Below are 14,754 nucleotides of genomic sequence, written 5' to 3'. Positions count from 1 at the left end.
TAATCACTACAGGAAGATCACTGTTCACTTTATATCCCACTTTTCTGACTCATTATTGTATACAATGTTAAAAACACACATGTCTATTCACTACTGGGAGATCACTGTTCATTTTATTTCCCACGGTTCTGACTCATTATTCTATACTATGTTATACTTTTTAGAATTCTAATAAATCATGTCTAAACCTTCTCGACACCTTAGTACCCCTTAGAACAAAAATAATCAAGAGCAAATCTATCTCATGGTTAACAAAAGATACCTTAGCTGTCATGTGCCTTCGAAATAAAGCCTTGAAAAACTACTACAAATACAAAACCCTAGCCTCCCTAAACAACTACAAAATACTCCGCAACAGAGTTAAAAAAACTCATCAATTCTGACCACAAATCCTACTATATCACCCTCCAAAATAATCATAAGAATAACCCAAAAAAGTTCTGGAATAGTATCTCCTCCCTCTTCAACCCTGGCAAAAAGGAAAATTCACAACCCGATCAAAATATTTCTGATACCGACCTCACCTTCCAATTTAATAGCTTTGTTACTGATTCCATAACTAAATTAACATCATCATTTACTAATAACTCTACTCCCCCAGCTACAACTCCAACTTCCCCTTCCTATCTAGGCTCCTCGACTTCCAACCTCCCTCTCTTCTCCCCCAAACTCATACCCATATGTACTATTAAAAAAAATGCTTCTTAAGTTAAAACCTTGCTCTAACGCTCCCGATAACATCTCTTCCTTCTTCCTAAAGATAACTACTGAAGCCATTGCCTTCCCCATTTGTATACTTATAAATCGGTCAATCCAAGAAAGTTATGTACCCCAAATTTGGAAAAAAGTTTACATTATTCCCCTCCATAAGGGAGGTAACAACAACACCATCTCCAATTTTAGACCTATTGCCATCTTATCCCCCATCTCTAAACTACTACAAAAATGTATCCACATACAACTTCTTCCTTACCACACCAACAATCAGCTGTTAACCCCAACACAACATGGATTTAGACCCGGTCACAGCACTACTACTGATCTTCTCTCCTTCCTCGAAACTGTAAATAAAGCTGCAGACTCTAACTATATTGTCTCCACTCTCCTCCTAGACCTTTCTAAGGCCTTCAACACCATCTCCCATTCCCTGCTACTCAACAAACTCTCTAACCTACATCTTTCCCATTCTTGCATCAACTGGTTATCTAGTTACCTTTCCAATAGGCAGCAATCTGTCAAATGGAAGAAATCTACCTCCTCTTACCTCAGCAATGTCACTGGAGTACCCAAAGGATCCATATTAGGTCCATTATTGTTCAACATCTTCATTAATGACTTCCACCACAGTATCCCAAATGCTACAATAGTCCAGTATGCAGACGATTCAACTATTATCTGTGCTGCAAACTCCATTCCCTTCCTTAAAAAACTAACTCAAGATGCCTTCTCAACCACTGAAAAATGGATGCATTACAATCGTCTTGCTCTCAATCCATCAAAAAACAAATTCATGTTATTCACCCCATAGGTTCATAGGTTCATAGCTTTGTACTAGGCTAACTGCCCTTGCACGCCATCAAAAAGCATAACTATCGACATGAACTCTTTCCTCATAACCAGTCAGAATAACACATCCCTAGAAATTGTTTCCAGTGCTAAACTGCTAGGAGCTCTCATTGATAATCAGCTTACGTTTGATTCCCATATACATACAAACATTAAAAAAAACACATCAGAAACTAGGCATGTTCTACCGGTATATCCGCTTCCTCTCCCCATCTACTAGATTCCTCCTATCTACCACATACCTCATCCCCTCTCTCCTTTATGGTGCCCCACTCCTAACCAGCCTTAAATCCTCTATTAAAACCAAGGGTGCAGTGTTTGAATCCTTCCACCTTCATTTGTCTAGTGAAAACCACTAGGTCAGAAATGAAAAAAAACAAGATAAATCCTGGGAACACTGGCCCAAAACCAAAACCCGCTCAGCTAGACAGAAATTCCTAGAACTACGCAACAGAGTCCAAAAGCTAATAAAGGAAGACAAAACCCAATACTACCAGTCTGCCCTCAACTCCTCCCAACAAAACCCCAAACAATTCTGGACCTCCATAAACTCCATCCTCCACCCAGGTAAAATCAATACCCCTACACCTAACATTCTGACTCATTATTGTATACAATGTTAAAAACTCACATTTCTAATCACTACAGGAATATCACTGTTCACTTTATATCCCACTGTTCAGATTCATTATTGTGTGCAATGATAAAAACTCGCATGTCTAATCACTACAGGGAGATCACTGTATACTTTATATCCATCTGTTCTGACTCATTATTGTATACAATGTTAAAAACTCACTCATCTAATCACTACAGGGGGATCACTGTTCACTTCATATCCCACTGTTCTGACTCATTATTGTATACAATGTTAAAATCTCACAGGTCTAATCACTACAAGATCACTGTTCACTTTATATCCCACTGTTCTGACTCATTATTATATACAATGCTAAAAACTTGCATGTCTAATCACTACAGAGAGATCAGTTTTCACTTTATATCCCACTATTCTGACTCATTATTGTATACAATGTTAAAAACTCGCATTTCTAATCACTACGGAGAGATCACTGTTCACATTATATCCCACTGTTTGGACTCATTATTGTATACCATGTTAAATTTGCATGTCTAATCACTATAGGGATATCACTGTTCACATTATATCCCACTGTTCTGACTCATTATTGTATACAATGTTAAAAACTTGCATGTCTAATAACTACAGGGAGATCACTGTTCACTTTATTTCCCACTGTTCTGACTCATTATTGTATACAATGTTAAAAACTCACGTCTATTCACTATAAGATTACTGTTCACATTATATCCCACTGTTCTGACTCATTCTTGTGTACAATGATAAAAACTTGCATGTCTAATCACTAGAGGGAGTTCACTTTTCACTTTATATCACACTGTTCTGACTCATTATTGTATACAATGTTAAAAACTCACATGTTTAATCATTACAGGGAGATCACTGTTCACTTTATATCCCACTGTTCTGACTCATTATTGTATACAATGTTAAAAACACACATGTCTAGTCACTACTGGGAGATCACTGTTCACTTTATATCCCACTGTTTGGAATCATTATTGTATACAATGTTAAAAACTTGCATGTCTAATCACTACAGGGAGATTACTATTCAGTTTATATCCCACTGTTCTGACTCGTTGTATACAATGTTAAAAACTCACATGTCTAATGACTACAAGATCACTGTTCACTTTATATCTCACTGTTCTGACTCATTATTATATATAATGCTAAAAACTCGCATGTCTAATCACTACAGAGAGATCAGTTTTCACTTTATATCACACTATTCTGACTCATTATTGTATACAATGTTAAAAACTCGCATTTCTAATCACTACAGAGAGATCACTATTCACTTTATATCCCACTGTTTGGACTCATTATTGTATACCATGTTAAAAACTCGCATGTATAATCACTATAGGGATATCACTGTTCACATTATATCCCACTGTTCTGACTCATTATTGTGTACAATGTTAAAAACTTGCATGTCTAATAACTACAGGGAAATCACTGTTCAAATTATATCCCACTGTTCTGACTCATTATTGTATACAATGTTAAAAACTTGCATGTCTAATAACTACAGGGAGATCACTGTTCACTTTATATCCCACTGTTCTGACTCATTATTGTATACAATGTTAAAAACTCACATGTCTATTCACTATAAGATTACTGTTCACTTTATATCCCACTGTTCTGACTCATTATTGTGTACAATGATAAAAACTTGCATGTCTAATCACTACAGGGAGATCACTTTTCACTTTATATCACACTCTTCTGACTCATTACTGTATACAATGTTAAAAACTCACATGTTTAATCACTACAGGGAGATAACTGTTCACTTTATATACCACTGTTCTCACTCATAATTGTATACAATCTTAAAAACTCACATGTGTAATCACTACAAGATCACTTTTCACTTTATATCCCACTGGTCTGACTCATTTTTTTAGACAATGTTAAAAACTTGCATGTCTAATCACTACAGGGTGAGAATTGTTCACTTTATATCCCACATTTCTGACTCATTATAGTACACAATGTGAAAAACAAACATGTCTAATCACTACAGGGAGATTAATGTTCACTATATAACTCACTGTTCTGGCTCATTATTGTATACAAAGTTAAAGACTCACGTGTCTAATCATTACAGAGAGATCACTGTTTCATTATATCCCAGTATTCTGACTCAGTATTGTATACAATGTTAAAAACTCCCATGTCTAATCACTACAGGGAGATCACTGTTCACTTTAAATCCCACTGTTCTGACTCATTATTGTATACAATGTTAAAAACTAGCATGTCTCATCACTACAGGGTGCTCTATGTTCACTTTATATCCCACTGTTCTGACTCATTATTGCATACAATGTTAAAAACTTGCATGTCTAATCACTACAGGGAGATCACTGTTCACTTTATATCCCACTGGTATGACTCATTATTGTATACAATGTTAAAAACTAGAATGTCTCATCACCACAGGGTGATCTATGTTCACTTTATATCCCACTGTTCTGACTCATTATTGCATACAATGTTAAAAACTGACATGTCTACTCACTACAGGGAGATCCCTGTTCACTTTATATCCCACTGTTCTGAATTATTATTGTACAGAATGTTAAAAACTCACATGGCTAATCACTGCAAGATCACTGTTCACTTTATATCCCACTGTTCTGACTCATTATTGTATACAATGTTAAAAACTCCCATGTCTAATCACTACAGGGAGATCACTGTTTACTTTGTATCCCACTGTTCTGACTCATTATTGTATACAATGTTAAAAACTCACATTTCTAAGCACTACAGCAAGATCACTCTTCACTTTATATCCCACTGTTTGGAATCATTATTGTATACAATGTTAAAAACTTGCATGTCTAATCACTACAGGGAGATTACTATTCAGTTTATATCCCACTGTTCTGACTCATTATTGTATACAATGTTAAAAACTTGCATTTCTAATGACTACAAGATCACTGTTCACTTTATATCTCACTGTTCTGACTCATTATTGTATACAATGTTAAAAACTCGCATGTCTAATCACTACAGGGAGATCACTGTTCACTTTATATCCCACTGTTCTGACTCATTATTTTATACAATGTTAAAAACTCGCAAGTCTAATCACTACAGGGAGATCTCTGTTCACTGTATATCCCACACTTCTGAGTTATTGTTGTATACAATGTTAAAAACTCGCAGGTCTAATCACTACAAGATCACTGTTCAGTTTATATCCTTCTGTTCTGACCCATTATTGTATACAATGTTAAAAACTCGCAGGTCTAAGTACTACAAGATCATTGTTCACTTTATATCCCACTGTTCTGACGCATTATTGTATGCAATGTTAAAAACTCGCATGTCTAATCACTACAGGGAGATCACTGTTCACTTTATAGCCCACTGTTCTGACTCTTTATTGTATATAAGGTTAAAAACTCGCATGTCTAATCACTACAGGGTGATCACTGTTCACTTTATATCCCACTGTTCTGACTCATTATTGTATACAATGTTAAAAACACACATGTCTATTCACTACTGGGAGATCACTGTTCACTTTATTTCCCACGGTTCTGACTCATTATTATATACTATGTTATACTTTTAGAATTCTAATAAATAATTTCTAAACCTTCTCGACACCTTAGTCCCCTTAGAACAAAAATAATCAAGAACAAATCTATCTCATGGTTAACAAAAGACACCTTAGCTGTCATGCGCCTTCGTAATAAAGCCTTGAAAAACTACTACAAATACAAAACCCTAGCCTCCCTAAACAACTACAAAATACTCTGCAACAGAGTTAAAAAAAACTCATCAATTCTGACCACAAATCCTACTATATCACCCTCCAAAATAATCATAAGTCTAACCCAAAAAAGTTCTGGAATAGTATCTCCTCCCTCTTCAACCCTGGCAAAAAGGAAAATTCACAACCCGATCAAAATATTTCTGATACCGACCTCGCCTTCCAATTTAATAGCTTTGTTACTGATTCCATAACTAAATTAACATCATCATTTACTAATAACTGTACTCCCCCAGCTACAACTCCAACTTCCCCTTCCTATCTAGGCTCCTCGATTTCCAACCTCCTCTGTTCTCCCCAAACTCATACCCATATGTAATATTAAAAAATGCTTCTTAAGTTAAAACCTTGCTCTAACGCCTCCCGATAACATCTCTTCCTTCTTCCTAAAGATAACTACTGAAGCCATTGCCTTCCCCATTTGTATACTTATAAATCGGTCAATCCAAGAAAGTTATGTACCCCAAATTTGGAAAAAAGCTTACATTATTCCCCTCCAGAAGGGAGGTAACAACAACACCATCTCCAATTTTAGACCTATTGCCATCTTATCCCCCATCTCTAAACTACTACAAAAATGTATCCACATACAACTTCTTCCTTACCTCATCAACAATCACCTGTTAACCCCAACACAACATGGATTTAGACCCGGTCACAGCACTACTACTGCTCTTCTCTCCTTCCTCGAAACTGTAAATAAAGCTGCAGACTCTAACTATATTGTCTCCACTCTCCTCCTAGACTTTTTTAAGGCCTTCGACACCATCTCCCATTCCCTGCTACTCAACAAACTCTCTAACCTACATCTTTCCCCCTCTTGCATCAACTGGTTTTCTAGTTACCTTTCCAATAGGCAGCAATCTGTCAAATGGAAGAAATCTACCTCCTCTTACCTCAGCACTGTCACTGGAATACCCCAAGGCTCCATATTAGGTCCATTATTGTTCAACATCTTCATTAATGACTTCCACCACAATATCCCAAATGCTACAATAGTCCAGTATGCAGACGATTCAACTATTATCTGTGCTGCAAACTCCATTCCCTTCCTTACAAAACTAACTCAAGATGCCTTCTCAACCACCGAAAAATGGATGCATTACAATGGTCTTGCTCTCAATCCATCAAAAAACAAACTCATGTTATTCACCCCATAGGTTCATAGGTTCATAGCTTAGTACTAGGCTAACTGCCCTTGCGCGCCATCAGAAAGCATAACTATCGACATAAACTCTTTCCTCATAACCAGTCAAAATAACACATCCCTAGAAATTGTTTCCAGTGCTAAACTGCTAGGAGCTCTCATTGATAATCAGCTTACGTTTGATTCCCATATACATACAAACATTAAAAAAACACATCAGAAACTAGGCATGTTCTACCGGCATATCCACTTCCTCTCCCCATCTACTAGATTCCTCCTATCTACTACATACCTCATTCCCTCTCTCCTTTATGGTGCCCCACTCCTAACCAACCTTAAATCCTTTATTAAAACCAAGGGTGCAGTGTTTGAATACTTCCACCTTCATTTGTCTACTGAAAACCACTAGGTCAGAAATGAAAAACCAAGATAAAGCCTGGGAACAGTGGCGCAAAACCAAAACCCGCTCAGCTAGACAGAAATTCCTAGAACTACGCAACAGAGTCCAAAAGCTAATAAAGGAGGACAAAACCCAATACTACCAGTCTGCCCTCAACTCCTCCCAACAAAACCCCAAACAATTCTGGACCTCCATAAACTCCATCCTCCACCCAGGTAAAATCAATACCCCTACACCTAACATTCTGACTCATTATTGTATACAATGTTAAAAACTCACATTTCTAATCACTACAGGGATATCACTGTTCACTTTATATCCCACTGTTCAGACTCATTATTGTGTACAATGATAAAAACTCGCATGTCTAATCACTACAGGGAGATCACTGTTCACTTTATATCCCACTGTTCTGACTCATTATTTTATACAATGTTAAAAACTCGCAAGTCTAATCACTACAGGGAGATCTCTGTTCACTGTATATCCCACTCTTCTGAGTCATTGTTGTATACAATATTAAAAACTCGCAGGTCTAATCACTACAAGATCACTGTTCACTTTATATCCTTCTGTTCTGACCCATTATTGTATACAATGTTAAAAACTCGCAGGTCTAAGTACTACAAGATCATTGTTCACTTTATATCCCACTGTTCTGACGCATTATTGTATGCAATGTTAAAAACTCGCATGTCTAATCACTACAGGGAGATCACTGTTCACTTTATAGCCCACTGTTCTGACTCTTTATTGTATATAAGGTTAAAAACTCGCATGTCTAATCACTACAGGGTGATCACTGTTCACTTTATATCCCACTGTTCTGACTCATTATTGTATACAATGTTAAAAACACACATGTCTATTCACTACTGGGAGATCACTGTTCACTTTATTTCCCACGGTTCTGACTCATTATTATATACTATGTTATACTTTTTAGAATTCTAATAAATAATTTCTAAACCTTCTCGACACCTTAGTCCCCCTTAGAACAAAAATAATCAAGAACAAATCTATCTCATGGTTAACAAAAGACACCTTAGCTGTCATGCGCCTTCGTAATAAAGCCTTGAAAAACTACTACAAATATAAAACCCTAGCCTCCCTAAACAACTACAAAATACTCCGCAACAGAGTTAAAAAAAACTCATCAATTCTGACCACAAATCCTACTATATCACCCTCCAAAATAATCATAAGTCTAACCCAAAAAAGTTCTGGAATAGTATCTCCTCCCTCTTCAACCCTGGCAAAAAGGAAAATTCACAACCCGATCAAAATATTTCTGATTCCGACCTCGCCTTCCAATTTAATAGCTTTGTTACTGATTCCATAACTAAATTAACATCATCATTTACTAATAACTGTACTCCCCCAGCTACAACTCCAACTTCCCCTTCCTATCTAGGCTCCTCGATTTCCAACCTCCCTCTGTTCTCCCCCAAACTCATACCCATATGTAATATTAAAAAAAATGCTTCTTAAGTTAAAACCTTGCTCTAACGCTCCCGATAACATCTCTTCCTTCTTCCTAAAGATAACTACTGAAGCCATTGCCTTCCCCATTTGTATACTTATAAATCGGTCAATCCAAGAAAGTTATGTACCCCAAATTTGGAAAAAAGCTTACATTATTCCCCTCCAGAAGGGAGGTAACAACAACACCATCTCCAATTTTAGACCTATTGCCATCTTATCCCCCATCTCAAACTACTACAAAAATGTATCCACATACAACTTCTTCCTTACCTCATCAACAATCACCTGTTAACCCCAACACAACATGGATTTAGACCCGGTCACAGCACTACCACTGCTCTTCTCTCCTTCCTCGAAACTGTAAATAAAGCTGCAGACTCTAACTATATTGTCTCCACTCTCCTCCTAGACCTTTTTAAGGCCTTCGACACCATCTCCCATTCCCTGCTACTCAACAAACTCTCTAACCTACCTCTTTCCCCCTCTTGCATCAACTGGTTTTCTAGTTACCTTTCCAATAGGCAGCAATCTGTCAAATGGAAGAAATCTACCTCCTCTTACCTCAGCACTGTCACTGGAATACCCCAAGGCTCCATATTAGGTCCATTATTGTTCAACATCTTCATTAATGACTTCCACCACAATATCCCAAATGCTACAATAGTCCAGTATGCAGACGATTCAACTATTATCTGTGCTGCAAACTCCATTCCCTTCCTTACAAAACTAACTCAAGATGCCTTCTCAACCATCGAAAAATGGATGCATTACAATGGTCTTGCTCTCAATCCATCAAAAAACAAACTCATGTTATTCACCCCATACTTTCATAGGTTCATAGCTTAGTACTAGGCTAACTGCCCTTGCGCGCCATCAGAAAGCATAACTATCGACATAAACTCTTTCCTCATAACCAGTCAAAATAACACATCCCTAGAAATTGTTTCCAGTGCTAAACTGCTAGGAGCTCTCATTGATAATCAGCTTATGTTTGATTCCCATATACATACAAACATTAAAAAAACACATCAGAAACTAGGCATGTTCTACCGGCATATCCACTTCCTCTCCCCATCTACTAGATTCCTCCTATCTACTACATACCTCATTCCCTCTCTCCTTTATGGTGCCCCACTCCTAACCAACCTTAAATCCTTTATTAAAACCAAGGGTGCAGTGTTTGAATACTTCCACCTTCATTTGTCTACTGAAAACCACTAGGTCAGAAATGAAAAACCAAGATAAAGCCTGGGAACAGTGGCGCAAAACCAAAACCCGCTCAGCTAGACAGAAATTCCTAGAACTACGCAACAGAGTCCAAAAGCTAATAAAGGAGGACAAAACCCAATACTACCAGTCTGCCCTCAACTCCTCCCAACAAAACCCCAAACAATTCTGGACCTCCATAAACTCCATCCTCCACCCAGGTAAAATCAATACCCCTACACATAACATTCTGACTCATTATTGTATACAATGTTAAAAACTCACATTTCTAATCACTACAGGGATATCACTGTTCACTTTATATCCCACTGTTCAGACTCATTATTGTGTATAATGATAAAAACTCGCATGTCTAATCACTACAGGGAGATCACTGTTCACTTTATATCCCACTGTTCTGACTCATTATTTTATACAATGTTAAAAACTCGCAAGTCTAATCACTACAGGGAGATCTCTGTTCACTGTATATCCCACTCTTCTGAGTCATTGTTGTATACAATATTAAAAACTCGCAGGTCTAATCACTACAAGATCACTGTTCACTTTATATCCTTCTGCTCTGACCCATTATTGTATACAATGTTAAAAACTCGCAGGTCTAAGTACTACAAGATCATTGTTCACTTTATATCCCACTGTTCTGACGCATTATTGTATGCAATGTTAAAAACTCGCATGTCTAATCACTACAGGGAGATCACTGTTCACTTTATAGCCCACTGTTCTGACTCTTTATTGTATATAAGGTTAAAAACTCGCATGTCTAATCACTACAGGGTGATCACTGTTCACTTTATATCCCACTGTTCTGACTCATTATTGTATACAATGTTAAAAACACACATGTCTATTCACTACTGGGAGATCACTGTTCACTTTATTTCCCACGGTTCTGACTCATTATTATATACTATGTTATACTTTTTAGAATTCTAATAAATAATTTCTAAACCTTCTCGACACCTTAGTCCCCCTTAGAACAAAAATAATCAAGAACAAATCTATCTCATGGTTAACAAAAGACACCTTAGCTGTCATGCGCCTTCGTAGTAAAGCCTTGAAAAACTACTACAAATACAAAACCCTAGCCTCCCTAAACAACTACAAAATACTCCGCAACAGAGTTAAAAAAAACTCATCAATTCTGACCACAAATCCTACTATATCACCCTCCAAAATAATCATAAGTCTAACCCAAAAAAGTTCTGGAATAGTATCTCCTCCCTCTTCAACCCTGGCAAAAAGGAAAATTCACAACCCGATCAAAATATTTCTGATACCGACCTCGCCTTCCAATTTAATAGCTTTGTTACTGATTCCATAACTAAATTAACATCATCATTTACTAATAACTGTACTCCCCCAGCTACAACTCCAACTTCCCCTTCCTATCTAGGCTCCTCGATTTCCAACCTCCCTCTGTTCTCCCCCAAACTCATACCCATATGTAATATTAAAAAAAATGCTTCTTAAGTTAAAACCTTGCTCTAACGCTCCCGATAACATCTCTTCCTTCTTCCTAAAGATAACTACTGAAGCCATTGCCTTCCCCATTTGTATACTTATAAATCGGTCAATCCAAGAAAGTTATGTACCCCAAATTTGGAAAAAAGCTTACATTATTCCCCTCCAGAAGGGAGGTAACAACAACACCATCTCCAATTTTAGACCTATTGCCATCTTATCCCCCATCTCTAAACTACTACAAAAATGTATCCACATACAACTTCTTCCTTACCTCATCAACAATCACCTGTTAACCCCAACACAACATGGATTTAGACCCGGTCACAGCACTACTACTGCTCTTCTCTCCTTCCTCGAAACTGTAAATAAAGCTGCAGACTCTAACTATATTGTCTCCACTCTCCTCCTAGACCTTTTTAAGGCCTTCGACACCATCTCCCATTCCCTGCTACTCAACAAACTCTCTAACCTACATCTTTCCCCCTCTTGCATCAACTGGTTTTCTAGTTACCTTTCCAATAGGCAGCAATCTGTCAAATGGAAGAAATCTACCTCCTCTTACCTCAGCACTGTCACTGGAATACCCCAAGGCTCCATATTAGGTCCATTATTGTTCAACATCTTCATTAATGACTTCCACCACAATATCCCAAATGCTACAATAGTCCAGTATGCAGACGATTCAACTATTATCTGTGCTGCAAACTCCATTCCCTTCCTTACAAAACTAACTCAAGATGCCTTCTCAACCACCGAAAAATGGATGCATTACAATGGTCTTGCTCTCAATCCATCAAAAAACAAACTCATGTTATTCACCCCATAGGTTCATAGGTTCATAGCTTAGTACTAGGCTAACTGTCTTTGCGCGCCATCAGAAAGCATAACTATCGACATAAACTCTTTCCTCATAACCAGTCAAAATAACACATCCCTAGAAATTGTTTCCAGTGCTAAACTGCTAGGAGCTCTCATTGATAATCAGCTTACGTTTGATTCCCATATACATACAAACATTAAAAAAACACATCAGAAACTAGGCATGTTCTACCGGCATATCCACTTCCTCTCCCATCTACTAGATTCCTCCTATCTACTACATACCTCATTCCCTCTCTCCTTTATGGTGCCCCACTCCTAACCAACCTTAAATCCTTTATTAAAACCAAGGGTGCAGTGTTTGAATACTTCCACCTTCATTTGTCTACTGAAACCACTAGGTCAGAAATGAAAAACCAAGATAAAGCCTGGGAACAGTGGCGCAAAACCAAAACCCGCTCAGCTAGACAGAAATTCCTAGAACTACGCAACAGAGTCCAAAAGCTAATAAAGGAGGACAAAACCCAATACTACCAGTCTGCCCTCAACTCCTCCCAACAAAACCCCAAACAATTCTGGACCTCCATAAACTCCATCCTCCACCCAGGTAAAATCAATACCCCTACACCTAACATTCTGACTCATTATTGTATACAATGTTAAAAACTCACATTTCTAATCACTACAGGGATATCACTGTTCACGTTATATCCCACTGTTCAGACTCATTATTGTGTACAATGATAAAAACTCGCATGTCTAATCACTACAGGGAGATCACTGTATACTTTATATCCATCTGTTCTGACTCATTATTGTATACAATGTTAAAAACTCACAGGTCTAATCACTACAGAGAGATCAGTTTTCACTTTATATCACACTATTATGACGCATTATTGTATACAATGTTAAAAACTCGCATTTCTAATCACTACAGAGAGAACACTGTACACTTTATATCCCACTGTTTGGACTCATTATTGTATACCATGTTAAAAACTCGCATGTCTAATCACTATAGGGATATCAATGTTCACATTATATCCCACTGTTCTGACTCATTATTGTATACAATGTTAAAAACTTGCGTGTCTAATAACTACAGGGAGATAACTGTTCACTTTATATCCCACTGTTCTGACTCATTATTGTGTCCAATTATAAAAACTCGCATGTCTAATCACTACGGGGAGATCACTTTTCACTTTATATCACACTGTTCTGACTCATTATTGTATACAATGTTAAAAGCTCACATGTTTAATCACTAGAGGGAGATAACTGTTCACTTTAAATCCCACTGTTCTCACTCATAATTGTATACAATGTTAAAAACTCGCATGTGTAATCACTACAAGATCACTGTTCACTTTATATCCCACTGGTCTGACTCATTTTTTTAGACAATGTTAAAAACTTGCATGTCTAATCACTACAGGGCGAGAATTGTTCACTTTATATCCCACATTTCTGACTCATTATAGTACACAATGTGAAAAATAAACATGTCTAATCACTACGGGGAGATTAATGTTCACTATATAACTCACTGTTCTGGCTCATTATTGTATACAATGTTAAAGTCTCACGTGTCTATTCATTACAGAGAGATCACTGTTTACATTATATCCCAGTATTCTGACTCATTATTCTATACAAAGTTAAAAACTCCCATGTCTAATCACTACAGGGAGATTACTGTACACTTTATATCCCACTGTTCTGACTCATTATTTTATGCAATGTTAAAAACTCGAATATCTAATCACTACAGGGAGATCACTGTTCACTTTGTATCCCATTGTTCTGACTCATTATTGCATACAATGTTAAAAACTGACATGTCTACTCGCTACAGGGAGATCCCTGTTCACTTTATATCCAACTGTTCTGACTTATTATTGTATAGAATGTTAAAAACTCGCATGGCTAATCACTGCAAGATCACTGTTCACTTTATATCCCACTGTTCTGACTCATTATTGTATACAATGTTAAAAACTCGCATGTCTAATCACTACAGGGTGATCACTGTTCACTTTATATCCCACTGTTCTGACTGATCGTATACAATGTTAAAAACTCGCATGTCTAATCACTACAGGAAGATCACTGTTCACTTTATATCTCACTGTTCTGACTCATTATTGTATACAATGTTAAAAACACACATGTCTATTCACTACTGGGAGATCACTGTTCACTTTATTTCCCACGGTTCTGACTCA

General features: G+C 37.2%; 1 protein-coding gene across 1 annotated transcript in view; it reads right to left on the bottom strand.

Moving 5' to 3' along the window:
- The window catches only part of LOC122815495 (vomeronasal type-2 receptor 1-like), a gene marked incomplete at its 3' end in the record, with an annotated part of 397,765 nt that extends 396,352 nt beyond the window's left edge, over window positions 1-1,413 (bottom strand). The window contains exon 1 of the mRNA XM_044088044.1: window positions 1,265-1,413. Coding sequence (XP_043943979.1) covers window positions 1,265-1,413 — 149 coding nt within the window. The remainder of the gene's footprint in view (window positions 1-1,264) is intronic.
- Window positions 1,414-14,754: the final 13,341 nt, after the last annotated feature.

Source organism: Protopterus annectens, chromosome 1.part1, assembly GCF_019279795.1.
Source record: "Protopterus annectens isolate FY-2018-M chromosome 1.part1, PAN1.0, whole genome shotgun sequence".
Taxonomy (NCBI): Eukaryota; Metazoa; Chordata; order Ceratodontiformes; family Protopteridae; genus Protopterus; species Protopterus annectens.
The sequence above is the reverse complement of the archived record's forward strand: the minus strand, read 5'-3'. Positions and strand labels throughout refer to the sequence as shown.